At 49.1% G+C, this 26,383-nt stretch overlaps 1 protein-coding gene across 1 annotated transcript in view; it reads left to right on the forward strand.

The window, feature by feature from the left end:
* Nucleotides 1-25,613, forward strand: part of Ncapg2 (non-SMC condensin II complex subunit G2) — a 58,915-nt gene extending 33,302 nt beyond the window's left edge. The window contains exons 17-29 of the mRNA XM_026380006.2: nucleotides 1-174; nucleotides 5,366-5,436; nucleotides 5,731-5,884; nucleotides 5,978-6,151; nucleotides 6,835-6,951; nucleotides 7,037-7,177; nucleotides 7,548-7,647; nucleotides 11,455-11,642; nucleotides 12,752-12,892; nucleotides 15,305-15,408; nucleotides 16,144-16,244; nucleotides 17,764-17,863; nucleotides 25,329-25,613. Coding sequence (XP_026235791.1) covers nucleotides 1-174; nucleotides 5,366-5,436; nucleotides 5,731-5,884; nucleotides 5,978-6,151; nucleotides 6,835-6,951; nucleotides 7,037-7,177; nucleotides 7,548-7,647; nucleotides 11,455-11,642; nucleotides 12,752-12,892; nucleotides 15,305-15,408; nucleotides 16,144-16,244; nucleotides 17,764-17,863; nucleotides 25,329-25,380 — 1,617 coding nt within the window. The 3' untranslated portion in view covers nucleotides 25,381-25,613. The remainder of the gene's footprint in view (nucleotides 175-5,365; nucleotides 5,437-5,730; nucleotides 5,885-5,977; nucleotides 6,152-6,834; nucleotides 6,952-7,036; nucleotides 7,178-7,547; nucleotides 7,648-11,454; nucleotides 11,643-12,751; nucleotides 12,893-15,304; nucleotides 15,409-16,143; nucleotides 16,245-17,763; nucleotides 17,864-25,328) is intronic.
* The last annotated feature ends 770 nt before the right edge of the window (nucleotides 25,614-26,383 follow it).

Raw genomic sequence — 26,383 nt, forward strand, 5'->3', positions numbered from 1 at the left:
GTTCTGGATAAAATGCTGTCGGTGAACGATGTTGCATCCATGGCAGGTTTACTAGAAATCATTGTGATTCTCTGGAAGAGCATCCATAAAAGTCTGGAAAACAATAAAGAGGCCAAGGTCTATACTGTCAACAAGTTCGCCTCTGTGCTTCCTGAGTACCTGAAGGTATTTAAGGTAAGTCCTGGCCACGCTCGTACCCAGGGCATTCATGGTGTCCACGTGGTGTTTGGAAATGTGTGCCTCGTGCAGTGGGTGAATCTGGCGCCTTAACATGTGTGTTACCCACATACCAGCTGCTTTTTGTGGCAAAAACATGTAAACATTTGCTACTAGGGCTTTCTGAGACTACCGTATAATACATTGTATGAACTGTGGTCCCGGGTGCTGCTGTAGACCTTTGAGTTGACTCCTCTTGTCTAACTGGAACTCATGTCCTCTGGCTGACATCCCCCGGCCCAGCCCCTACAAGCACCATGCTCTTCATGTGTGTGATTTCTGTTGGGATGAAAGGAATTTTTGTTTCTTGGCACTCTGAAGAAAGTTTATATTTTTCTTTTCTTTTTTTTTTTTTTTTTTTTTTTTTTTTGAGAGAGTGAGTTTTTTAATATTTATTTTTTTTTTTTAGTTTTCAGTGGACACGACATCTTTATTTAATAATTTTTATGTGGTGCTGAGGATCGAACCCAGTGCCCTGTGCACGCCAGGCAAACACGCTACCGCTTGAGCCACATCCATAGCCCTATTTTCTTTTTCTTAAAGAGAGGTTTATTTAGGAAAGTAGATGCATATTCAAGGGAGATTGTAAGCCAACTCCAGAGGAAGAAACAGCCTCTTTTCTTTCTTGAAGCAATGGGGATCAAACCTAAAGCCTCATGCGTACTAGACAAGTGCTCTACCACAGAGTTACATCCCCAGCCCAGCACAAAGTTCAGATTTCAAAACCAAACTTTAAAATATCTAAGAGGTAAAAACATTTTTTTGCCCAATCATATAGAAAGCATAGTTTAAATATAGAAAGGTCCCAGGTCTTATGAACCACCCTTTTCTGCTTAAACGTCATTCTTGGCTTTACTGCTGACTATGTGCAACTGGGGGCTGTGTAGTTTTTATGAGTCTTGTTTCTAGGACTATCAAGTTTCTAAGCTTTTCTGCTTCTGAAATGAAGATGGCCTACCACAAAGGCAAGTCATCTTAGTTGTCTAAAAACTCAATTATGTTACCCACATGTGACACTGAGAAACCAGTGTCACATGTGGGAGGCCCTTGGATTGATCCCCAGTACTACCAAAAAAAGAAGATATCCCTTCCTGGGAGTCAGGGGAGGGTGGGTCACTGTGGCTGAATGGCAAGACACAACACATCAGGACCCAACTTCTCTCATGTTTTTGTTTCACGTATATTTTCAGGAAAAGTTCTTCTTGTCCCTTTAGGATCCACTATTTTCTTGTTCTCCCAGCCAAGATCTTGGCTGCAGGTGTGTTCTCAATGGGATCTGAACAGTCAAGATCTGCTCTGTCTACTGTTGCAGTAATGCTAGCTCTAATGAAGCTGCTGTCCACGAGCACACCACAGTACTGGGTGCCGCTGCCCCAGGAGGCCTGGTACAGTGTCTGCCTGCTGTTGGGTTGTGTGCTCTGATTAGGCTTAGACTGGCTTCAGAGCTCCGAAGCTGTGAGTGCCTGGCAATCTTCACTGTTTTCTAAGGATATTCTGGTTCATTTTGTAGAATTTCCCAGTAGTCTTCCTCTTCTGAGAGTTCAGGATTCCAAGTGTACAGTTAGTTTTTTTCCTTTTATGAGTATTGCTTTGATTGATTATACTGTGGCTTAACCCAGGGGTCCTCTACTTCTGAGCTATATTCCCTGTCCTTTTTACTTTTATTTTGAAACAGAGTCTAGCTGAGTTGCTGAGACTGGCCTGGAACTTGGACTCCTCCTGCCCTAGTCCCCCTAGTATCTGGGATCACAGGTGCACCACTGCACTCAGCTCATCAGTTTGGTTTTTTTTGGTTCTGAGGATTGAAACCAGGAGCGTGTGACCACTGAGTCACATCCCCAGCCTTTCTCTTATTCTATTTATAGAGACAGGATCTGACTGAGTGACTTCACACCTCTCTTTTTGCTGAGGCTGGCTTTGAACTCAAGGTCTTCCTGCCTCAGCCTCCCAAGCTGCTGGGACTACAGGCATGTGCCACATGCCTGGCTGGTACTGTTTTTTTTTTTTAACATTTATTTTTTAGTTGTAGTTGGACACAATACCTTTATTTTATTTGTTTATTTTTATGTGTGCTGAGGCTCAAACCCAGGGCCCCGAACGTGCTAGGTGAGTGCCTACCATTAATCCACAAGCCCAGCTCTATTATTGTTTTTAAAGGAAATGACAGCATGGAATTTTGTTCCTTCTGGTTCTGGTTCCGGTGTGTCTGTGGGATCTGATGGGTGCCTGGTGACAATACAGCATCCATTCATGTTCAGTATATAATATTCATGTTCATATACAACATAGCGTATATTCATGTTTGAAATACTAGAAAAACTAGGGGTAGTAGGATCATACCCCAACATCTATATATGTTAAAACCCAAGGCCACATCATTCTAAACAGAGAAAAACTGAAAGCATTCTCTCTAAAAACTGGAACAAGACAGGGATACCCTCTTTCACTACCATGTTCTTTTGTTCAATATAGTCCTTGAAACCCTAGCCAGAGCAATTAGGCAAAAGAAAGAAATTAAAGGGATTAGAATAGGAAAAGAAGAGTTCAAGCCATCCCTATTTGCCAATGACATGATTTTATATTTAGAAGACCTAAAAACCTACCGGAAAACTTATAGAACTCATAAATTAATCCAGCAATAGCAGGATATAAAATTGACACTAATTAATAAATTGCACTCACATATACCAATAATGAATCATCTGAAAGAGAAATTTGGGAAACTATTTCATTCATAATAGCCTCAAAAAAACCCCAAAACACTTTGGAATCAATCTAACAAAAGAGGTAAAAGACTTCTACAATGAAAACTACAAAGCACTAAAGAAAGAAATTGAAGAAGACCTTAGAAGATGAAATGACTTCCCATGTTCTTGGATAGGTAGAATTAATATTGTCAAAATGGCCATGCTACGAAAAGTATTCAGATTCAATGCAATTCCTATTAAAATTCCAATGACATTCTTTATAGAAATAGAAAAAGCAGTCACGAAATTTGTTTGGAAAAATAACAGGTCCAGAATAGCCAAAGCAATCCTTAGTGAGAAAAGCAGGAGGCATCACAATACCAGAACTTAAGTTATACTACAGAGCTACAGTAACAAAAACAGCATGGCATTGACACCAAAACAGACATGGAGACCAATGGAACAGAGTAGAAGGCACAGAGACAAACCCACACAAACACTGTTATCTCATGCTAGACAAAGGTGCTATAAACATACACTGAGAAAAGACAGCCTCTTCAACAAATGATGCTGGGAAAACTGGAAATCCATAGGCAGCAGAATGAAGTTGAACCCCCATCTCTCACCCTCCACAAAACGGAACTCAAAGTGGATCAAGGACCTAGGCATTCGACCAGAGATCCTATGCCTACTAGAAGAAAACGTAGGCCCAGCTCTCTATCATGTCGGCTTAGGAATCGACTTCCTCAATAAGACTCCTAAAGCAAAAGAAGTAAAAATCAAGAATCCATATTTGGGATGGTGTCAAATTAAAAAGCTTCTAAGCAGCAAAAGAAACAAACCAAGAATGTGAAGAGAACCTACAGGATGGGAGAAAATCTTTGCCACCTGCACTTCAGAGCATTAATCTCCAAGATATATAAAGAACTCAAGAAACACCAAAAAACAACAACAACAAAAAAAAAAAACCTCTAAATAACTCAATCAATCAATGGGCAAAGGAATAGATACTTCACAGAAGAACTATGATCATTCAACAAATATATGAAAAAAAGTTTCAATTTCTCTAGCAATTAGAAAAATGCAAATTAAAAGTACACTAAGGGGGCTGGGGATGTGGCTCAAGCGGTAGCGCGCTTGCCTGGCATGCGTGCGGCCCAGGTTGGATCCTCAGCACCACATACCAACAAAGATGTTGTGTCCACCGAGAACTAAAAAATAAAATATTAAAAATTAAAAAAAAAAAAGTACACTAAGATTTCATCTCACTCCAGTCGGAATGGCAACAATCAAGAATACAAAAGACAGTGAATGTTGGTGAGGATGTTGGGAAAAACGTTCACTCATACATTGCTGGTGGGACTGCAGACTGGTGTACCATTCTGGAAAGGAGTATGGAGATGGCTCAGAAAACTTGGAATGGAACCAGCCTTTGACTCAGTTATCCCACTCCTCAGTATATACCCAAAGGACTTAAATCAACATACTACAATGATGCACCCACTATGGAACCAATCTAGCTAGGTACCCTTCAACAGAAGAGTAGATAATGAAAATGTGGTATATATGCATAATGGAATATTATTCAGCCATAAAGAAGAATGAAATTATGGCTTTTGCCTATAAATGAATGGAACTGGAGACTATTATGCTAAGTGAAATAAGCCAATCCCCAAAAAACAGAGGCCAGGTATTCTCTCTGATATGTAGATGCTGACATACAATAAGGAGCTGGGGAATAGACGTTCTTTGAATTAGATAAAGGGGAATGAAGGGAAGGGTGGGGGGTGGTATAGGAAAAACAGTAGAATAAATGGGACATAACTTCTCTGTGTTCCTATATGAATACACAAGCCATGAAACTCCACATCGTGTACAACCACAAAAATGGATCCTAATGAGAAATTAGTTATACTCCATGTACGCATAGTATGTTGAAATGCATGAAGCGAGCCTATGTTAACACATCACAGCAGACAGAGGGGAGTGAAGGAGAGCGTGGGTATGGGGAAGACCATGGGACGAATCTCACATGACTTTCCTTTGTATGTGTATGGACACACCACAGTGAGACTCCACGTCATGTACAACCACAAGAGTGGAATCCGTTTCTGCACTCTAATGTGTAACTAAAAAGAACAAATAAAATTTACAGAATTAAAATTAAGGCATGAACACGGGACTGCAGCAGGGACTTTCTTCCCTTCTGGCTACTGGCCTGCCTGCGGGGCCTAGTTGGAGCCTGTGTATTTACAGAGTCCTGGAGCTGTGTCACTTGCAGGCTACTTGATTTAGGAGGTCTCTTCTCCCTCCTGGCCAGTGGGATTACTTGGTATGGTGAAGGACTGCTGCAGTGCTCACTGGCAGCTCTGGAGATGGGCCGTTAGGCATCCTGGGCCCACGCCTCTGAGACGTCCTGGTGTCAGTCAACTGTTGGTTTGTTTTCCTTCCTGTGCTGTTAGGATGATTGCTGCAAGATCCCTTTGTTTATGCTGATGTCCTTCCTGCCAGCCTCTGCTGTCCCTCCGTTCAGGTATGGACCACTGTGCCGGGTCACTGGCTTCAGTCGGCCACCGTGCTGTGGCCCCTCCCTGTGTGGGTGGGCCCTGGAGAGATGAGGGCGAGTACCAGGACTGTCCTCGGGAGTCTGGGCGCTGTAGCACCTGGGGTGGTGACACTCGTGTTCAGGTACAGAGCTCGAGATCCAGCTCACCGCCATCACTGACCTTCTGGGTTGAGATGTGTTGTGAGCCCAGAATACACAGAGCTACTTAGAGGAGGACTGTGGTCAGGGTACTGACTTGCTCTCTGAACCTGGCGTTCCCAGCTGCAGTGTGGTCTCCACCTTGAGGAGCCAGGAGGAGGGCACAGCAGATCGGAGCTACTGCACCCTGCTGGACTGCCTCTGCTCGTGGGGGCAGGCGGGGCACATCCTGGAGCTCATCGATGACTGGCTGCCCAGGGAGCGGCCCCAGACCCAGGTGCGTGTCAGGCCTCTGGAGCCAGGCCAGTGCAGACAGCTGTTTAGGGGCTTGAGCTGTGATTCTCCACTTAACGCCTCTGTTCCCCTTCAGAGTCATCCAGCATCCAAACGCAAAGTGCAAATCCATGACACACGCCCAGCGAAACCTGAGCTGGCCTTGGTTTACTTGGAGTATTTGCTGACCCATCCAAAGAATAGGGAGTGCTTGCTCTCTATGCCCTGGAAGAAACTTAACCATCTTTTGAAAGCACTTGAGATGTCAAAGGTAACATTCTCCTTGAAAGCTGAGTGATTTTGAATGGTGGTAGCCGTGACAGGTAAAATGTAAAGTTTTCCTATTGATGGTGCAGTAGTATTTTTTGAGTTGAAAGAAATGAAGAAAGATAGTCCACAAGGACATGGAGACAGCAGGGGAGCTAACAGAGCCTTCTACCTGCTCGAAGCCTGCGTTTCTGCCCAGGTTTTGGGGGCCCCGGGCTTGGTGGGTGAGTCATCCCTGCTCAGCATGCCAGTCCCAGGAAGACTTGGAGGAAACACTGGCTCCCTTGAAGTCCTTGGTTTTTCTAGGAACCTTGGGCAGTGTGTGAATTCCTCATGTCCTCAGCGCCCCGTGGACCTGTTTCCTCCCTCCTGGCTGGCTTGGCTACTCCTGTAGCAGTGAATAGCACCTGTCCCTGCTCTTATCCCATGTGGTAGTTTAGCAGAGCCAGGCACCCGGTGGGGCAGGGCACATGGGGCTCTGTGCACACCCTGTGGACCTGTCCTGCTGGGCCAGCTGTGTGCTTCTCGGGCCCACTCAGCTGTTCATGTTCAGGGACAGAGACAGCAGAGGTCAGCTTCACCAGAGCTGGGTACCTCTAGTTCCCCTGTGCATCCTGATGGTACTTGCCTTAGGACGATATGGGGACGTGGTAATCGGAATGTGGCACTGAGGTTGTGACATTGCAGGTAGATCTGGAATCACTTCTGCGGTCGCCAGGTGGGAAGCCCCCTCACTTCAGCCAAGCAGCTGCCCTGCGAGCCTTCAGTCTGCACTGCCGGCTGAGCATTCACCTGCAGGTCAAGGTGCGTGGCCCCAGCCCATTGGTGCGAGCAGCTCCCTTCAGAGGCGCTTTCTTTACCACCCACCTTGCTGTTTTGTGTTGCACAGTTCTGCTCAGAAGGGAGAGTTCATCTGTCCATCCTGGAAGACACTGGGTTTTGGCTAGAAAGCAAAGTTTTGCCTTTAATTCAAGATCAAGAGGAAGAGCATCTGAAGCTTCAGAGGGTTGTCTACCAGCAGATCATCCAGGTGAGCCATCTGGGCACGTGGCGCCATCTCCAACCGTGTGCTCTGTGCACAGCTGTGTTCCCTGCTTCATGTGTCATTGCAGACCATGGCCTGGGTCCTTGTAAGTGTGCACAGTGGCACTTAAGTATCTGGGGTTTTCCTTTGTGCAGAGTCCAGGCTGTGTAATATGAATGCAGCTTCACACATTGCATGGGATATGTCTCTAGATTACTTAATGCAATAGAAATGAGAATGTATCCTCACAGAGATTCCTTTAGAAACATCTTTGGGTCGGCTTATGAGAAGTGGTCCATCACATAGGAGAAGTTCTGTCGAGCCTGGTTGGTCCTCTTTAACAGCTCTGCTGGTGAACCTTATCTGTCTCTTACAGACCTACCTGACTGTTTGTAAAGACGTCGTCCTGGTTGGGCTCGGAGACCCCCAGTTCCAGATACAGCTTTTACAGCGGAGTCTTGGAATCATGCAGACAGGCACAGTATATTCCATCCTCTAAGGACTATTTATGGCAACATAACTAGTCCCCTGCCCGTCCCTCTTGTGCTTTGTGGGCTAGGATTCTGGCTTTCAAGTGACAATAAATAAAGGTGCCACCAGCTTATACCAAAAGAAGGGTTCATTGGCTGATGCAGCCAGGACGTGCACAGGTGCTTTTGGTGCCAGACACACTGCTCCAGTCTCTGCCGCTCCTGCTTTCTGCCTCACAGCCGGGCAGACTACCCTTCTTTTTTTTTTTTTTTTTTTAATATTTTTATTTATTTATTAGTTGTAGTTGGATGCAATATCTTTATTTTACGTATTTATTTTTATTAATGTGGTTCTGAGGATTGAACTCAGGGCCTCTTGCGTGCTAGGCAAGCGCTCTACTGCTGCGCCCCAACCCATCCCTACTCCCCTTCTTATTTCCTGTGTAGGGAATGTGGCAGAAGAGCCCCGGGTGGCTAGGATCTGGCTTTGTGCTGCTGGTGTGGGGTGAGCTGGGAGTTGTTGTGTAATGCCCCCCAGGACCAAGGATAGGTAGTATAGGTGGCCCATGGCAGCTGGCCACATGGCACCCTGTTTGCTGCTGCTAGGTACTCAGTTTCATGTGCTCAGTGAGGCGGTGAGAGGGCAGCCACCTGAGCCATTGCAGTCCTGGCCACCAGAGTCTTGGAGTCTGTCAGAGAATGGTAGGAAGCATGGTATGTGCTTGGTATGGTATGGGAAGCATGGTAGCATGTGATGTGCCCTGGAGGGCCTGGTATCTGGGGTTGTTGCCATGTCCCTCCACCTTCTGATTGTTGTCTCTGGCTAGGAAGAGTACTCTTGTGCTGTGACCCCTAAACCCTACTCCCAGCCCCAGCCAGCCTCCAGCCCCATTGCCTCCGTGGGGTCAACTGTTGAGACCCAGGAAGCCTCAGCATTTGAAGGCGACATTTATGTAGGCCTGGACTTGCTGGGTGAGGCTGAGAACCCTTCCCTGTGACAAGCTGCATTGGGCACACTGCAGCCGCTTGGAGGGGAGCCCGTTGGTCATGCAGCCCTACAACAGGAGAGGGTCTCCTCCTGTTTCGTTCTGCTGCTGCTGGAGTTGGTGCTTGGGTGGTCCTGGAGCTGGGACGTGGTCCAGGCCCTCGAGTTGGTTCAGAATTCCCAGAGGTAAAGCCCACACCTAAAGCAGAGCCAGTATTGTTTGTGGTCAGTGGCTTTTTTTCTTAAGCTCTATGTTCTGTACTTGAGTTCAATGATTGAACAGTCAGAATGATTGATTTTTTAAACTTATCATTTACGAATAATTTTCCTCTAAGGACTACTTCTAGTGTTTATAATGTCTTTTTTTCCCGAGGAGCTGAGTAGAGTCCTGGTCTCCAGCTTCATTACATGATGATGTCTTTTTCCTCAAAATAAGGTCCAGACTTGACCGTAGCTGTGAACTTCGTGCCCACACATTCCAGTAACCAGCGTTCCCAGATGGGGTGCCCTGTGCAGCCATTCTCCTGCAGCTGTCACAAATGGGCCTGGAGTCCTGCTTGGCAGGTCAGCCTGGTAGACCTGCAGTCTAGAGTTGGCTGGACCTTTTCCTAACCTGAGAGAGTCCTAGTCAAGAAACCATTGTAATTTAAGAAGTTATTTATGTTGATGTTGATTATGGTACTCTCCACACTGACATGGACCAAAGAAGGGGTCTTCCTGGGACATAGCTGAAGCCAGCCACAGGCATCCAGGTGCCCCCACTAGCGCATGTGTGTGCCTCAGAAGCATGGCCGCTCTGCAGAGTCAGGAACCAAAGCCGCAGGATTCACAGGAGAACGTCTCCTGGTGAAAAGCACCATCACAGGTGAAAAGGAAGGTTAGGTCCGTGGGAGACTATCTTGAGTGCAGAGGTGAAGGAGGTTGGTGGAGCGGGATCTGAGGCGGGGGCAGGGGGGCTCAGGCCAGGCTGGTGCTATGGCTTGCTGCCCTCCCTGTGAGCAAGTACTTGTTGATTTACAGACCAGGGGCATCCTAAAGAGATCAGCTTCTGGGAGAGCCCTCGGAGCCAAGACGCTCAGGTTCAGGCTGCCTAGCAGTGTGCTGAGAACTCTGTCACCTGCAGAGGCCTCAGGCCAGCACCTGCCATGTCCTTCCTTGCTGTGTATCCTGCATGTCTGCAGGCGGCCAGGTGGCCTGATCAGTGCTCTTCTGTTCTAGGTTTATGAGGCACATATGCTTGAAGATAACAGGGTTCTGAATTAGAGTTTCTGGATGTTTTTGCCGGCATCACAGAGACGACCCAGGCAGAGGGGGATGTCAGAGGACAGGTCCTCTGGTTTGTGGGCCTGTGGTCTGCAGAGCACAGTGCCCCTTCACCTGGCCCACTGAGGGCGTTTCCACACTAGGAGCTGTGAGGAGTGTGTCCTTGCACCTTCTTTGCATCCGAGTGCAGCTCCTTGAAGATCTCTGCTGTGGGCTTAGAGATCCACATCTGCTGCTGATCCTGGCTGAGCTGTGAACCTCAGGCCTGGAGCTGGCACCAGATCTCCTTTCGCAGGTGGATCCGGAGGTCTGAGGCAGAACTTCCCATGCCTCTGCTCTGTCGTGCTGCTTGCAGGCCCGCGTCCTTGTCTCCCTGCTGGTCTCACAGGAGAAGTTTTGTTACTGGAAGTTGAGGGTCAACAGGGTGATGTCTAAGATTGCCTAGGGTTAGGACTGTTCCCTGGGCACAGAAACGCAGGTACAGCAAGGTAGAGATGGTGTCTAGAGCAGGTCATTGCAAGGGAGTGGAAAGGTAAGGGGAAGTGAGATGCACCGAATGATGAGGCTCTGGTCTTTGGGTGAGGTTGCAGGGTGGGGCTGGAGGGGATGGAAAGCCCTGGAGAGCCAGGTAGCCAGGCTTCCCAGCCCAGCACTTAGTATAGCTGCTGCCCCTTGTGGGTCAAGTCAGGCGCCAGTGTTGTGTACAATTGACGGCATGACTTGGGTCATTTTGCCCTTTCTGGCCTAGCACCACCAGCACAAAGTCACACAAGTATCAGCTGACCCTCAGCTGCTTGTTGGCACACATGTGGCCTTGGGAGCATGATGTGCCCATAAGCCTATGACCCCTTTATGGAAGTGCAGTAAGACTGCTGCCTCCGGGTCAGTTGCCATGTCCGACCCTCCTGCTCACCTCTAGCAGGCATGCCCTCACAGTTCCTATGCTTCCTAATGGGGTATATTTTAAGTACAGGGTGGACTCTAGGACAGCACCTTACAACATGGCCTTGTGTCCACACAGATGAGGCCCAGCCTGCATCTGGATGGTGTGTCCCATTCACCCACAAAGCTCACAGGAGCTGGCTCTGCTTTTATAGTTCAGTGTACAAAACAAAGATGAAAATTCAGGGTTTCAAGGATGAATAGTATAATATAATCAGGTTTACACAGGAGTAAATTTTACCAAATTAATGCAGCCCAGTGAGGAGAAACCTGGAAAAGAAAGAGAATAAATATGCTACTGCCGAGTGTTAACCACAGAACCATCGCTGTGGGGTGCTTGTTGAAGCTGAATGTCGACTTCACTCTTAGCTGGGAGAAGTCACAGGGTGTGGGAGGAGCCTCACTGCCACGTTGCCTTGTGTTCACACAGCTCAGTGGCTGAGGGCATTGGGTTTCACACCTAAATCAGACAAAGCTTTTCTATTTTAGTTTAGGTTAAGCATTTAGATTACTCTGATCAACATGGAGTTATATGCTCCTTTGATCTACCTCCAGATATGCATGTTAAGAGATTTCATCGGGCTTGTGTATCATGTAACTGATTCTTCTTCTTTTCTTTCCAGAGAATGGATTTTTTTATGGCTCACTGCTTCTTGGCATTCTGAAAGAGGTGACAGGAAGTTCCTGGATTCAGAAACCAGATCCAGATGAGGTCATTACAGTGTTGTATGATACAGTCCAGAAAGTGTTTCAGAAAATGCTGGAATCTATTGCACGGAGCTTCAGGGAGCAACCAGAAGAAGGCCTCCAGGTACTGGCACCCTCGTGGTGGGCTGTGCTGTGGGTGAGGTGTTCTTGGGTCCCTGGGCTGGGCTTGTGGAGACCCAGCGACAGGTCTGGGGGCCCAGCCCTCACCCATGCATCTGCTGCAGGGCTGGGCCAGCGTCTGTGCTGCAGGGCCCACTCAGACACTCTCCACCGAGGGCTCTAGCAGGAAGCAAAACAGATCGCCCCAGCCTCCCAGCAACGGTTGCTGCTAGAAATATCCAGATAGAATAGACGACACCCACCCCGACACATTTTTTTTTATTGGGGCATTGTAGTTGAGGGGATTAGAATAGGCTTTTGAAAAATGCTAATTTTTGATGATGTGTAGAATGAGTAGACACCTTGCCTGGAAGAAATTTGCATTAATTGAAGTGATGCGGGATTATTGAGGAAGGAACTCATACAAAACCCATATACCATATTTGTTTTACTCCTAAAGATAATGCAGTGCCGGTTCCTGGACAAGTTCGTGTTGTTATTGGAGAGCCATTCTTTTTCTATTTAACCATTCTTAAAATACTAAAGATTTCAATTCTATCCTTAGCTGATGGGTAAAACTGAAGATTGTTTGCCATATTTGTCCTATTCTAGTTTGTACTTGAATTCATTTCAAATGTTTGTGTCTTGGTGTCTGTGATCTGTTTGTGTGAAGTAATTTATGCCAAGACCTCGTGTTCCTGTCAGCTCTTGATGTTAGTTGAGTGGCCTCATTCAGAACACGTTGTCTTAGAGTTGATGTCTTATTTTAATGTCATCGATGTTTCTCCCTATGGTTCTTTCTTCTTTCCTCCTCCCTCTCTCCCTCTTTCCCTGACTACTGTTGACTCGTCTGTCTTCAAAAGTTTTCGTTTGCTCTTGGTGAGGGAATGTCAAATGGTGGTTTCCAGTGGGCTTTGGTCACGTCTGTTTTGCTGTGATGCTTGGAGCCTCGAGTCGGCCACAGAAGGGAGCCCAGTGGGCTCTGACGGCAGGGAAGCAAGCTTCCTGGCGCTGGCACCAGGGGTGGACGGTGGGAATCCTCATTTCAGGGTCTGCCTGTCCTAGGTAACCTTGGTTGCAGCTCCACTGAGGACAGCCTCTCTCTCCTTGCAGCTCCTTTACTCTGTCCAGACCCCTCTTCATGCATTCATAACCACCGTGCAGTCCTGGCACCAGGACACTCCTGTCCACCGCGGCGTGCTCTCCACTCTGATTGCTGCGCCTGTGGTTGAGATGAGTCACCGGCTGCGGAAGGTAAAGTATTTGGATCCTGAAACGGTGGTGCGTCTTCTTGACTGTCCACAACGCTGCTTCTACCAGCAGCACAGTTTTGAGTTTTCAAACACAGCCTTTATGGGTTGGCTCGCCTTGAACACAGCTGCTGGTCACACCTCAGAGGTCCGAATGGGTCCATCTCTGTTAAGATTCTTTCTTAGCCAGGTGGGGTGACACATGCTTCTTAATTCCAGCGGCTCAGGAGGCTGAGGCAGGAAGATTGTAAGCTCACAGCCAGGCTCAGCAAAAAGTGAGGCCTTAAGCAACTCAGTGAGAACCTGTCTCTAAATAAAATCCAAAATAGGGCTCGGGATGTGGCTCAGTGGTCGAGTGCCCCTGAGTTCAATCCCCGGTAATAAAAATACAAAACAAAACAAAACAAAAAACATTCTTTCCTAAAGCCTGAATAGTCGGGGGTGAGCAGAATGCAGGAGGACCGGGCTGTGTTTGTGTAGAACAGCTTGTGTCTCTACCTGCTGTATTATTAATCATTTTTTTTTAAATTTCTAAGCAAAGGAAATTTGAATTTCTGATAGGATAAATTGATAATTCATTCATTCCTACAGACTATCTTATTTTCCTCATAGTAGCTGTGAATGAATAGAAGGTGATTATCATTAATACAAAAATTATTAGCCGATTTGGTTGAAGAGCTATGTAATCAGGGTGGCAGTTGACAAAGAGACCACGAGGAGGTGGGTAGTGATGTAAGAGGACTTGGGAGTTAACAGCAGGGTCTCAGCCCAGAAAGGTGGGCTCTGACGGGATTCCTACTGGGAGAGTTGGGTTTACACACACATGTGCCACTTCCTGGAGTCTGCCTGCCAGTGGGGATGCGCTCTAGAGCTCCACCGTGCGTGTGCCAGATGGCATAGTCTGAGGGGACATTGGCAGGGTGCAGTCCCTGGGTGGCTGGAAGGTCTTGTGCAGTGCGTGACTGTGAGAATATCAGCTGCCTAAGGTGTTCCCTAAATTCTAAAGCATGAAATAGAATGAGGGCCTCCTTACAGTGGGACGGGAGGTTGTCTGCCTTAGTGACAGGAAGATGAGGCCAAGTGTGGGCCTGCTGCTGACCTTGGCAAAGCTGGCCCTGCGCCTGCTCTGCAGGCTCCAGCAGTGCAGCTGAGCAGGCCCAGCTGAAAGTACTGGCCGTGCTCCACTCAGCTGTCCCCCTCCCTTGTGCTTGGGGGCTTCCTTACTGGGCACACACTGGGATTAAGCTGATCATCTCACCATTTGTTCCCTCTGGTCCCATCTGCCCTATGGCTTTCTCAGATTTTCTCTTCTTGCTCTTTTTTGATGAATCAGGTGTTGCTACTCTAGTATCTTCTCTGTTGACTTCACATTATTCTTTGTGTACTTTTGAGTCATTTCTCTAGACGTTTCCATATGCAAGGTGCAGTCATCAGGGTCTGCCTTCCACAGCCACCCGTGCCAGGTCCCTGCTGGGGATTTAGCAGTGCTCTTACCAGTAGAACCCTTCCACCCTCCTGCTGTGGTCCTATTTGTACTTCTATATGGGCTAAGAATCTTGACCCATAATTAACAATCTTTTGTCTAACAGTATCAGAAAAGCCCTTGCAACACAGCTCAAGATGTAAAGCATTCTAATGATAAATAGTATCGTTACACATATCACAGTGGCTGACTTCACCATCCAGATTAATATTCGAGCCCTGCAGAGCAGTTTGGGATACAGCCTTCCCTAGAGCTGTGTGCAGGTGGTTTTCATTCACCAGGGAGGCACCTGTGTAACCTCGTGGCTGATGGTAAAGGCGCTGTTGAAGGACTCTGCCCTGCAGGCTGTGGAGCATGCTTTTCCTTTGACTAGGCAGAGCCTGCCCCGCCTGGCACAACACAGACTCACCAGGAAATGGAGCCAGCCAGGGGAGAGCCTGATCTGCTCTGAGAAGGAGGGAGTTAAGACTTCGCATAAATCCACAATATTCATAGCATATGACCCCAAAACAAAAGGGATTGAACCCATATGGGCTTAACCACTGAGTCACATCCCCAGCCCTTTTTATAAGTTTTATTTAGAGACAGGATCTTGTGCTAAGTTGTTTAGGGCCTTGCTAAATTGCCGGGCCTGTCTTTGAACTCATGATCCTCCTGCCTCAGCCTCCCTCTCAGTGCTGGGATTATAGGCATGTGCCACCGCATCCAGCACAGAAGACCTTTTTTCTTTTTTTCTATCTCTGACTCACTAAGACTCCCTGATGCACAATAATGGACTGTTCATATTTATTGTGGACATTTTGATAGTTACTGAAAGTCATTCTTTCGAGTTTCTGGAGTGCTTTCTCAGGTGTAGTGGAAAGCTCAGAGAAATGTAAAATAAGCCTCACCCCAGCCTCAGTTTATAACCTACTGACTTGAAACTTTTTCTAGATTTCAGATTTGGAAGAGCTCACAATACCAGAGTGCCTTTCTGACCTTCCTCCGTTTTCAAGATGCCTGATAGGAATAGTAATGAAGTCTCCGGAAGTGGTCAGGTAACTGTCCTCTCTTCGGGTCTGAGGCTTGCCCGGCTGTGCCTCCTCTGACAGCTCCTGCTCTTCCCATCACTCTTACATTTGGAAAGGTGCATTTTCTTCTGCAACGAAAACTTTCCATGGATTTTTTCCCCCCATTTCAGTGATCAAAAATGTTCATAAGAAACTTACATAAAGAAAACCCCTATTCTCCTGTACCGCATGTTCACCTCCTTTGTCTGGTCATGCGAGCATAAGTAGCCTTTAGTTGAGGAGGAAACATGAGGTCGTCTAGTACAGCTCCCTGCACACGTGCTTTCAGACACCTTACTGGGTTAAACGTCAGGGTAGCTTTTGTCCATGTGTAGCTGTGACCCTTTTCCCCAGCCCATGTGGGGAATCCACAGCTGAAATCTTGGGGTCTGGGTGGCACAGAGCACTGGCGGTGCGGAGGGAATGGTTCTATAGATGGCAGACACCTTAGGCCCTCATGGCAGGTGCGTGCCCTGAATGCCCTGAAAACCCAGAGCACCTTTTTCAACAGCTTTGAGTCATGTGTAGACTCTCTTAACCCGCCAGTGCTGTGCTCTCTCCAGCAAGGACACCTGGTTTCAATGCCTGACAGTGTATGGGAAGAGCTCAGCTAGTTTCCCACCTTGCAAAAGGTGGTGTGGTTATTGATGAACCTCCTGTTTATTGTTCTGGTAGTTATCAGCACGTCCTGTCGAGTAAGCGAGATGCTTGTTAATTTTATAGGTCATTTCTGGACGAGTTGAAGGCGTGTGTGATTTCTGGAGACATTGAAGGCATTGTGTGCCTCACAGCTGTTCTGCATCTTATTTTGGTGATCAACAAAGGTGGGTTAGTTACCTTTTCTCTCCTCCATCGGGAACATTGCTGGGTGTGCCTGAGCCATTGGCAGGTATGCTTGGGCGCTCTGCTCCTTGCTGGCTCCCCATTAGGTGGGCCTGACCTCGTAGCCAGCCTGCCTGCCTGTGCAGGAGCTTGTGGTCCCTTCTGCACTGCAGTTCCTGTCCACCTTCCACGTTGCACATTGGGTGCCTTCCAGCATTCCTTCCTGCCTTAGAATTGAATTTCTCTTGATGTGCTGCCTGGGCATGGTGGCACGGGCTTGTGGTCTCAGCTGCTTGCGGGGCTGACACAGGATGATTACTCAATACTAAGAGTTTGAGTAAGAGTATATAGGCAATATAACAAGACTGCCCGTCTCCCAATCTGCTCCCCCCAGAAATGAAAAATGTAATTTGTTAATGATGTTCATGTTGGTACTCTGCCTCTTTCATATCCCAACAAGTAGAAACAGCCATGGAAGAGTAATTGGCAGCAGTAAGCTGCCTGTGACCTACAGTCACAGCACCATCACTGGGGTGGTCTACCTTTCAGCGTCTCAGCTGTTGGCAGAGCTTTTTAAGTTTAGTTTGCTGTAGGTGGAGAAGTCTTCTGTTGAAACAGGCTGTCCCCAAGAGCCTGAATGTGATGTGTGTCTATAGATTTATAATACAGGTGGACTACCTTTATCCCAAATGCCAAGTACCAGCAGTCTTTCGGATTTGGAAGTTTTCCAGATTGTTAAATATTTGCATAGACTATCCTGGGTGAGGATCTCTAATTTGAAAAAAGTCAAAGTTCAAAATGGTTCAAAATCTGAAACTTTTAGAAGACTATCATGGAAGAGTCAAAAAGTTTTAGATTTAAGGGTCTTTCAGATTATAGACTTCCAGATTAGGGAAGCTCCATATGTACTTTTTTTTTTTTTTTTTTAAAGAGAGAGAATTTTCTTTATTTTATTATTTTTGTAGATGGACACAGCACAATGCCTTTATTTTTTTATGTGGTGCTAAGAATCGAACCCGTGTCCCGCCCCTGCTAAGCGAGCTCTCTACTGCTGAGCCACAATCCCAGCCCAATATGTACTATTTTTTAACTTTGTTGGACTTGATTAGGCACAGAAAAGACTTGTCTAAGAGGAACTTCCCCCCACCCTCCGCCCCGAGTTAAAATCCACAACACCAGGGAGGTGCCACATTGAAGGTCCATGAGCTTCTCTAAGGGACCCCTGAGTTTCAGTGCACAGCATGAGGGGCAGCGCCCACAAGGAGCTGTGAGGATGAAGCCTGGGGTGCTGAGTGTGCACCAGGCTGAAACTGGGGGAGAGCTCTGAAATGTGCCCATTGCCCCTTCTGTTTGGTGTGTGGCAGAGAGCTTTAGCTTCCACGAGCACACGCTGGACCTTAACAGCATCCCGGGGTGGGTTGACTGGAAGGGCACATGGGAGTGGCTGCATGTGCAGAGCATTCTGTGCCTCTGTGGTGACACTGCGTCTCCCTCCCCTCTCCCACTATGTTCTTGTCACAGGTAAACACAGAAGTTCCAAAGTGAAGGAGACTGCAGCCACTGTGCACAGGAAGCTGAAGGCCTTCATGGAGGTCACCCTGGAAGAGGACAGCCTAGAGAGGTGAGTGGGCGCCGTGCTCAAGACCAGCAGCCCCCCGGAGGCTGTGGAGGAAGGGGGAGGCACTTCGTGTGTCGCAGGGAAGAATGGTCACTTGGCACTTTCTGCTCTGGAAAGAGAAGGGCGTTAGCTCAGAAGCTGTCCAGGTAGACATTGCTTTTGCTGGCTCGCCACACTCTGCAGCGGGGCATTTCCTGAGCACCGTGCCTCTTCCCGAAATCGCCATGCTGGGTGGCACGGCCCTTCCTGAGCCTCTGAGGAGCTGCTCCCCTCCTCTGGGAGGACAGTGTTGCTTGCTCTTGCTGAGGCTCTGGAGCAGGCTGTCCTTGCTTTACACGTACCAGGGTGACAAACTCCACTCCAGGTCGGCTGCTCCCTTTGGAGAAAGGCTTTCAAAAACCCTGAATTTATAAGTGGACGTCCAAAGTAGCTTTCATGACATGTTTCATAGTCACAATCACCTGGATGCTCACTTTCTAGAAATTGGCCTTACAAATATGTTTGAGAACTGAGTTGCCTGGAGGTCATGAGATCCATTTCTGTCCCGTGGACCCTGGTTTTAATCACTGTCAGTGAAATGGGACCCTGTTGGCTCAACTGGGAATTCTCAGAATGTAGTAGCAAGGCCTGGTTTCTTTGAAACTCACTTCAGATTTTTAAGAAATCTTTTTGCTTTTCTCAATTGTTAAAGGCTTAGACAGTCAGCAGTTTTATATGGTATTTATGTGACATTCTACTCTGAACACACATCACAGGCTAACACCATGATATTCAGGTGTGTGGGTGATGCTGCGTGCAGTCAGTCCAGTGAAGCCACGCAGACTGCCACATGCCAGGAGCAAGGTGGCTTTGAGTCACTCGCTCATGGCAGCATGCCGTGAGCCACACAGCCTCACTTTGTTGGGTCTCCTTCCGTCTCCAGGACTGTCCTGTCCCTAGAACCTCACCTCTGTTGTCTACAGCCTAGAGTCCCTTTTCCACCCCAGTGAAAAGAAGCCCCACTGCACTGACAGCAGAGGAAGGGAAGAGATGGGTACTTCAGGAACAAAGGGGAGAGATGATGCCCTCAGTATTCTCAGGGACTGTTCCAGGACTCAAGGGGAGAAACTGCTGGGTCATCCGTGCCTCTCCTGCTGCCCCTGTGATCATCTCTAGGTCACTAATGCCCCGTGCCATGTCAACACTGTGTGAATCGTTGACACACTGCATGGTTTGGGGAATAACAACAAGGAAAAAAGTGTGCACATGTTCAGTGAAGACCAGTGTTTTAAAAATATTTTCAATCTGTGATTGCTTGTGTGTATGCATGTGCAGCCCACAGACACAGAGGGCTGGCTATTAGTAAATCTGCTAATAACAATTCTTGCAATGTTAGAATCAATGGGTTTTATTCTAAGACTTAATTTTGTAGGGCTGGGATATTGCTCTGTGGCAGAGGCCCTGGATTTGATTCCCAACAACACCAGAAAATTTTGAACGAAGTTGAGGTCCATAGCAAGATGGAAGAGAAAGTGTTGTGGTTTTCCATATGCCCATGCCCCCAACATAATGCACCTTCCCACTATTGGCAACCCATACCTGGGGCACACTTGTCAGACACATCAGTATCACCCAAGCTCCGTGGTGCACATTAGAGCTCGCTCTTGGTTTTGAACCTTCTGAAGTTTGAACAAACGTAAGAGGACCTATACCCTTCACTGCAGGACTGCACAGAGAGTGGTTCCCCTGCCCTGAATTCCTGTATGTGCCACCTGTTGATCCTCCTTCCCTCTGAATCTGCAGAGTTTATACCTAGATGTGTAAGAGGACAGCAGCATCTTGGGATTGGTTCCACCGTTACGAGGGCTCAGCAGTCCCTCCCTAGGCTGTGTGCCAGCTGGAGAGCCAGGGAAGGCTCAGGCCCCGTCCACAGGACTGAGAACTAGGGGGTAACAGTGTAACTGCCAAGGCCAGAGAATCTGGGTCAAGAGAAAGGTGTCAGCCCCAGAGGAAAGAGCAGATGTGTCTATCTGTTCGTCAGGCACATGGTTCTTACTTCTGGACACACCAGTTTAGGAGCTCCAGTCCTCCGGATACACTCTTCCAATCACACCCAGAAAGGAACGCCTCGCCAGTCCTCTGGGTACCCTTAGTCCCATCACGTGGGCAGGGGGCTGTCCTCCATGCCTGCTGAGACAGCTGGGCTACTTCCAGGTGTGGGAATCACAAACACAGCTGCACGCAGGTTTTGTGTGACTATTTACTCCTGTGGGTACAGACCAAGGGAGACTGTTGCTGGGTCACAGAGTGTGGTCAGGTCTATAAGCAGTGGTTCACATGGAAGACAGTTCCTGCCGCTCCACGTCCTTGCTGGCCTTTGGTGTGGCCAGCACTCCAGATTGGGGACATTTTATTAGGTGTGAAGTGGTATCTTGTTTTAATGTGTATTTCTCTGAACTCATGGTGTGGTACTTCTTTTCATTCACTTATTTGCCCTCTGAATTACTTCTTTGATAAAGTGTCTGTTGAGATCTTTAGCCCATTTTGAAATCAGACTGTGTTTTAGTCAGCTTTTTCAATGCTGTGACCAAAAGACCTGACAATTAGAGGAGGAAGGTTTTTTCTGGGGGCTCAGAGCTTCAGAGGTCTCAGTCCATAGGCAGCTGGCTGCCTTCCTGGGGCTGAGAGGAGTGATGGCATGAGTGGGCTGTGAGTCTGACCTCATCGGTCATCAGTCCCCTGACAGGGATTGATTGGGTGGTGACGGTGGACAGGTGGGGGGTGCTGGAGGAGGTGGTCTGTGCCTTTGGTATTTGTTTTGTCTTGGTTGGGCGGAGCTCCCCTCTGCTTCCTCCAGCTTCTTTCCTCCAGCACACCCACCGTGATGTGCTGCCTCATCTCAGCCCTGGACATGGGGGTGGCTCTCTGAACTGAGACCTCTGAAGTAAACGCTTCCTCCTCTAACTGTGCTTATCAGGTGAAATTCTGAGCTTTGCTTCTCAGTACAGGAGGTATTTTCCCTGTCTTTCAGGATTTTCTCTGACTTTTTGGACATTGAACATGGTTTGCCCCCATGTGATGTTAGTGTTTGTCCTGTGCAGTGGCCTCTGGGCTCCCTGGGCTGCGCCTGATGTCTGGCACTGATGTGGGAACTCTAGGTTGTCATTGCTTCACACTTTCCTTTCCATCTGCTTTTCCTTTTGGAGCTCCTGTTGTGCATGTGTAGGACCTTCACTGCTTGTCCCATGCTTTTAGATGTTTCGCTGGGTTTTTTTGCTTTTTTCTTTTCAGTATTTGTTCTCTGTACTCCCGAGTTTTCAAGGTTTCTATGTGGACAGTGTGATGAACACACACCATCATGCTGTGGTGATGCCATCAACACCCACCCCCAACGTGTCTGTCTTTCCACAATGTTGGGATTCACTGGGAACCATCACGTCACAGGCTGCACCACCTAGCAGTGGCAGTTCACCGAATGCTCGGCCGACGGTGACCAGCAGGTGACGCGTTCTTCTATTACAGCCTTCACTTCTAACATCTCTAACTCTCAAGTCACAAAGGAGACTTCTCACGATGGCATACATAGACGAAGAAAGAGAAGAAAAGGTCACAGGATGCTGAGCCAGGAGCACAGGCAGAGGCTTGAAGGCAGAGTCACAGAGCCACTGTGGGTGGTCTGGTGAGGGTCTTAGCCAAGCAGTTCTGCAGAGTCGTCAAGGCAGAGGGTCCCCACGGAAGGCAGTGTTAGCTTGAGTGGGCCATGCATAACCTTCAAGGGCAGGAAAAACTGCTCTCTGCTGAAGCCCAGTGGGACTGGACATGGGAGATTCATGCCTGTGGCCATTTTCCTGGGCAAGACTCATGACTAGTCCCAGGTGACAGGGTCAGGGTGTCACTGTGGACAGTCTTGCAGGCTTTTCCTTTTATGGGCCTAAGGTAAGGCGGCTGCATCTGGTGAGGTTTGGTTGGCCACATGTCCAGGTACTCGGGATTTAGTTTGATAAGTCAGCACATGAAAGTTATTGATTAAGTTATGCCTGATGGTGGTGCTGGGCAGGTATTACCTGTTTACTGTACAAACCAGGTATGGAGTCGTTACACTTGGCTCTGGTACTCAAAATGTAGTAGTTCAAGGCAAACAGCAGCTTTAAAAAATGGGATCACTCAGGGCGGATGCCGTCTGAGAACTGCTGTTCTGTGAATCATGGGATTACTAAGGGTCAGGCGCAGCTGAGAGCCTCTATTCTACACACCATGGAGTCACCCAGGGCGGGTGCAGCCTCAGCACACTGCTCTGTGGGGTGATTTAACAGCAGCACCTTCTGCCCTCTGCAGAGTGCTCTGATTCTGAGCATGAACTCTCAAAGATAATGACCTTATTTTGAGATGGCTGGAGCTTTTGTGCATCAGAAAACACGTGCAGCATAAAAAGTGTGTATCAGACACACAACTCAACAGGGTGACCACAATTACAGCTGTAGGAGTATTAACTCATCTGTATTTTAAAATGCCATTAGTGAGGACACCGTTTTGGGTGTCACATGTTTTTACTGCTGAGGGGAAGTGGACTTGGGCTCCTGCTGCAAAGCCTCATTGCCCCTTCACCAGTGTCTCTTAGGAGCAGGGCCTGAGGAGCTAGAGGCCCTGAGAGCAGAGCTGGCTGTGGACAGCCTGTGTGCTGCCCATGTGGTGCGGTGAGCTGTTCCCGCCAAGCCTCGCACTCTGGGCAGTCCTCTCAGTAGCGGGGAGCCAGTGCTCTGCATTGCTGGGTCCCACCCCTGTGCCAGCAGCGACCCAGCAGAGCCAGCGCTGAGGAAAATCAGTCTAAAAAATGGTTGAAGCAAAGCATTCATCCAAGGGGCGGAAGCAGTTGAGATGTCACATTCAGAGTGTGTTTCTGAGTGACCTGGTTTAGTGTTGGACCTGAGAACCTTGGCCAGCTGCCATCTCCAAGGCTCCAGGAACCTTGTTCCAGGGGGTGTCTATACAGTGGGCCTCGATTCAGAAGTGAGGAATCAGCTTTCCCCCCAGCGGGGTTGGTATTGGTTGGCAGGTTGGGGTGCTGAATAAAAACGGCTTCTTACCGTGCCTTCGCTGCCTCACCCAGCGCAGAGCTAGGTTGGATGCGTCTCCTCAGGGGGAAGAACTTGTGTGTGCCAAGGAGCTATTTTACCATCACTAGTGTGAAGACAACACCTTGTACTTGGAGGTCACAGCCGTGTGAGCCTTTCTGAAGGCTGGGTGATCTCCCAAGTCTTCCCACTGAGGTCGTGCTGCTGGCACAGTGGGAGCCACGTGGGTCTGCTCTGGGGGCAGTGAGGGTGGCCTGGGGTGCAGTGGCTGAGCAGGGCTGGAGGAGAGCAGCCGTCATGCTTTCTGGTCTCAGCACTCCTCCACGTGCTCCTGGGCAGGGCCTTTCTGTGGCTTCCTTAGAGCACACCCCTGTCGCTTACACACAGGCCCCTCTTGAGGGATGATGATGTCCTTCATCCTGCTCTTTGCTCAGTGCATGGGTCCTTGGTGACCACAGGGTGCTGCCTTGGCCACTTCACAGATGCTGAGCCTGGGTCCTGCACTTCACAGGCTCAGAGCCTAGTGAACTCACCTCCCGGTTCTCACATCTTATGCACAAGAAGATCCACAGCCCACTAGGCTTGGTGGCCTAAGGTTCTGCTGCTGTCCCTTTAGCTGTAAAGCCCCAAGTTCTCTTCCTCTTGTTCCGCAGTTGTCATTGCTTCTTGGGTCCTCACAGTGCACTGACCCAGTCCTCAAGCAGCAGCAGAGCAAAGGGGTGGCCTGCTGTGGGGCTCCCAGCATCCGCCTGGCATCCAGTTTGGCCCCAGGACCCTCTCCACTGAGCCCTGCCCGTCCTGAGTGGCCAGGGAGTGTGCCAGCCTTGTGGCTGGCATGGGTGTGGGCCAGTGGAGCCATGCTGAGGTGCGTAGGCAGTCTGCCAAGACAGCCTCATGTCTCTCCTCTTCAGGGTTCACGCGCTCATGCTCCCTGAGGAGACGGCAGTGTTTTAAGGATTGGAGTCTAGATGCTGGGTGGCTATGACTCTGCCCCTTCTGTCTCAGCTCCAGCTCCAGATTGGCAGGAGGGGCAGAGCTGGAGCACTGTTCTCCCCAGGCCCAGGGCTTGGCAGGAGACCTGGAGGAAGCAAGACCGCCTAGGGCAGTGGTTGGTCCTGTGAGGTCCTCCCGCTCCTGAGGAGCTGGGCTCCTGGCATCCCTGCAGGGGCAGGTGCCCCCAGCCCTGTGTGTGTGTGTGGCATCCTTGGGCCCTGTGCCCATCATTTCTGGCCCCACTTGGGGCACCTCATTTGGTGGTGGGCCAGCAAAAGGCCCACAGCAGCCCCAGGAGCTCAGCCAGAGCTGCTGCCACATCGTACTACAGAGGCCCTCTCCATGAGGTCCAGGCCAGTTGTCTCGGTGCTGCCTGGCACACAGGACCCAGTGCCGAGGGAGGGGGTCTTGAGGGACAGAGGACCTGGACAAGTCTGTTTTCTTCCCCTAAATCTGTGTGGGTCCATGTAGAAAGCACATGTACCTCTGAGTGGCTGGACAGACTTACTAAGCTCCAGGCAGACTCTGCAGAGAGCTCTCTGGATCTGTCTTGAGGTTCGGGTGCAGGTGTGTGCACGGCAGCCTTGTGTGACTGCAAGGTGGTGTGACCTGGGTGTGCTGACTGAGCCCAGCACTTCAGAGTACAGCTCGCCTGGCTCATAGCACGACCTTGAGAACATTCAAAGTGGCCGTTGTGCTTCACCTGGTCAGATGGCTGGACAGGCTTCAAGGCTGCATCAGGCAGAAGGGCATCATCTCAGCGGTGGGCACAAGATCAGGAAACAGCGTCTGCAGACTCAGGAGGTTCAGTGTAGCTGCGGTGTTATCTGGGGTGAAGGGGAGGCTGCTGTGCCCAGCAGAGCTGTCCAGGAGGTACCAGCTGGTGAAGCCCTGGGGCTGAGCCTCCTGCTTGCAGGGGTATGCTCAGTTGTAGGAGCAGAGGCAAGGTGCCAGCCTCAGGCAGGAATCTTGATGGGAACAGGCCCTTAGGAGTGGGAGCAGAGCCTGGGAGGAAGCGCAGTGAGTTCTCGCCCCCTGGCTGGACAGGCAGGGCCAGGTGCCCAGAGGCCTCCAGGCGTCAGAGCTGGCAGGGACTGTCCCGCTGCAGAGCAGGGCCGGAGCCTCCTCTGTGCAGCAGGGGAGAATGGGCCAGAACAACCTCGTGTGCTTCTCCCTGTGCCGTGGATCTGAGGTGCGGCTGAGAGGAGGTCCTGAGGAAGCTTCCGAGGGCTGACCTGAGTGGGTGCACACAGGCACCATTGCCAGGGCTCCCGTGTGGGGCTGGCCCGGGCGGGACTCCCGACCTGCACTTGCGATGGCCCTGCCACACCCTCAGGTGCGCCCTGGTTGTGTTCCTTTGGAAATGTACACTTGGATAATCTGGCCTTTTTTTTTCTGTAGCTGAGTCAGTCTTTGTGTTTCAGATTTCTCTACGAATCGTCAATGAGGACCTTGGGGGAGCTTCTTAACTCATGACCAGGCCACCACCTCTTTGGACACGTCCAGTAGGGAGAAGGACTCAGAAAGTGAAACAGTGCGTGGGCCTTTCTCCAAGTTTCTCACATTGACGATGGGGCTTGGGGAGTGAGCGAGACCTCAGAAGTCCTCCAGGTTTGCCCAAGACCTCCACAAGGGTATGTTTAATACAAAGGACTCAGGTGTTCATGGTGCCACAGTTCATGGTGCAGAGGGGAAAAGGACACTTTCCAGCCAACCTGGTTGTTTTAAAAATGATTTTTTTATATATGATATAGCTTGTAAACCATGAATAATAAAGCACTCACCACATATTTTTGTCTTTTGTTTGGAGACTTTAGTTGTTGAGAGCCACAGCCAAGTCGGAATGGCGCCTGGCATTTTACCAGAAGGAGTGGTTGAGAGGTGAAGCCAGTGAGCCATTAAGATGATGATAACTAAGTTAAGCTGTGTATGATTGCTGTGACTGGATGATGCTGGATTGAAACAGGCTGTGTATTCAGTTTTTATATGGGCCCTTTGAGTTCCCATTGAGTTCTCTGGGAGTTCCCTTTGAATTCCCATTGAGTTCTCTCAGAGTTCCGAGTTCCCCCATTGAGTTCTTAGGGAGCCCAGTGGAGGGCGGAGGAAGTTCCAGGGGAGGGAGTTCCCTTGGTGTGTGGTGTTCTTGGAAGGGCCTTGTGGGTGGCATGCAAGTTCAGGCAATAAAGGAGTTCCTGTTTGAACCTACAAGTGCCTCCTGGCGACTCCGTTACTTTGTGCCCAGCCAGACTGCAGCATTTGGGGGACACCTAATGCCTGAAGCTTGGGGGTAAGTGAAATTGCTCACCCCTGAGGGCAGGGCGAGAGAATGGGTGACCATTTCAAAAAACAATGTATTCTTGTTTTGATTTGTTTTGCTTTTGTTTCAAGCTGCCTGTCCCTAGAACTTTCTCAGGCAAACTGGGGAAAATGGTTGGCTCAAGGTTTGAAGTTTTTTGCCCCTGAGGAAGAGATAGAGATG

This window comes from Urocitellus parryii, chromosome 3, assembly GCF_045843805.1.
Source record: "Urocitellus parryii isolate mUroPar1 chromosome 3, mUroPar1.hap1, whole genome shotgun sequence".
Lineage (NCBI taxonomy): Eukaryota > Metazoa > Chordata > Mammalia > Rodentia > Sciuridae > Urocitellus > Urocitellus parryii.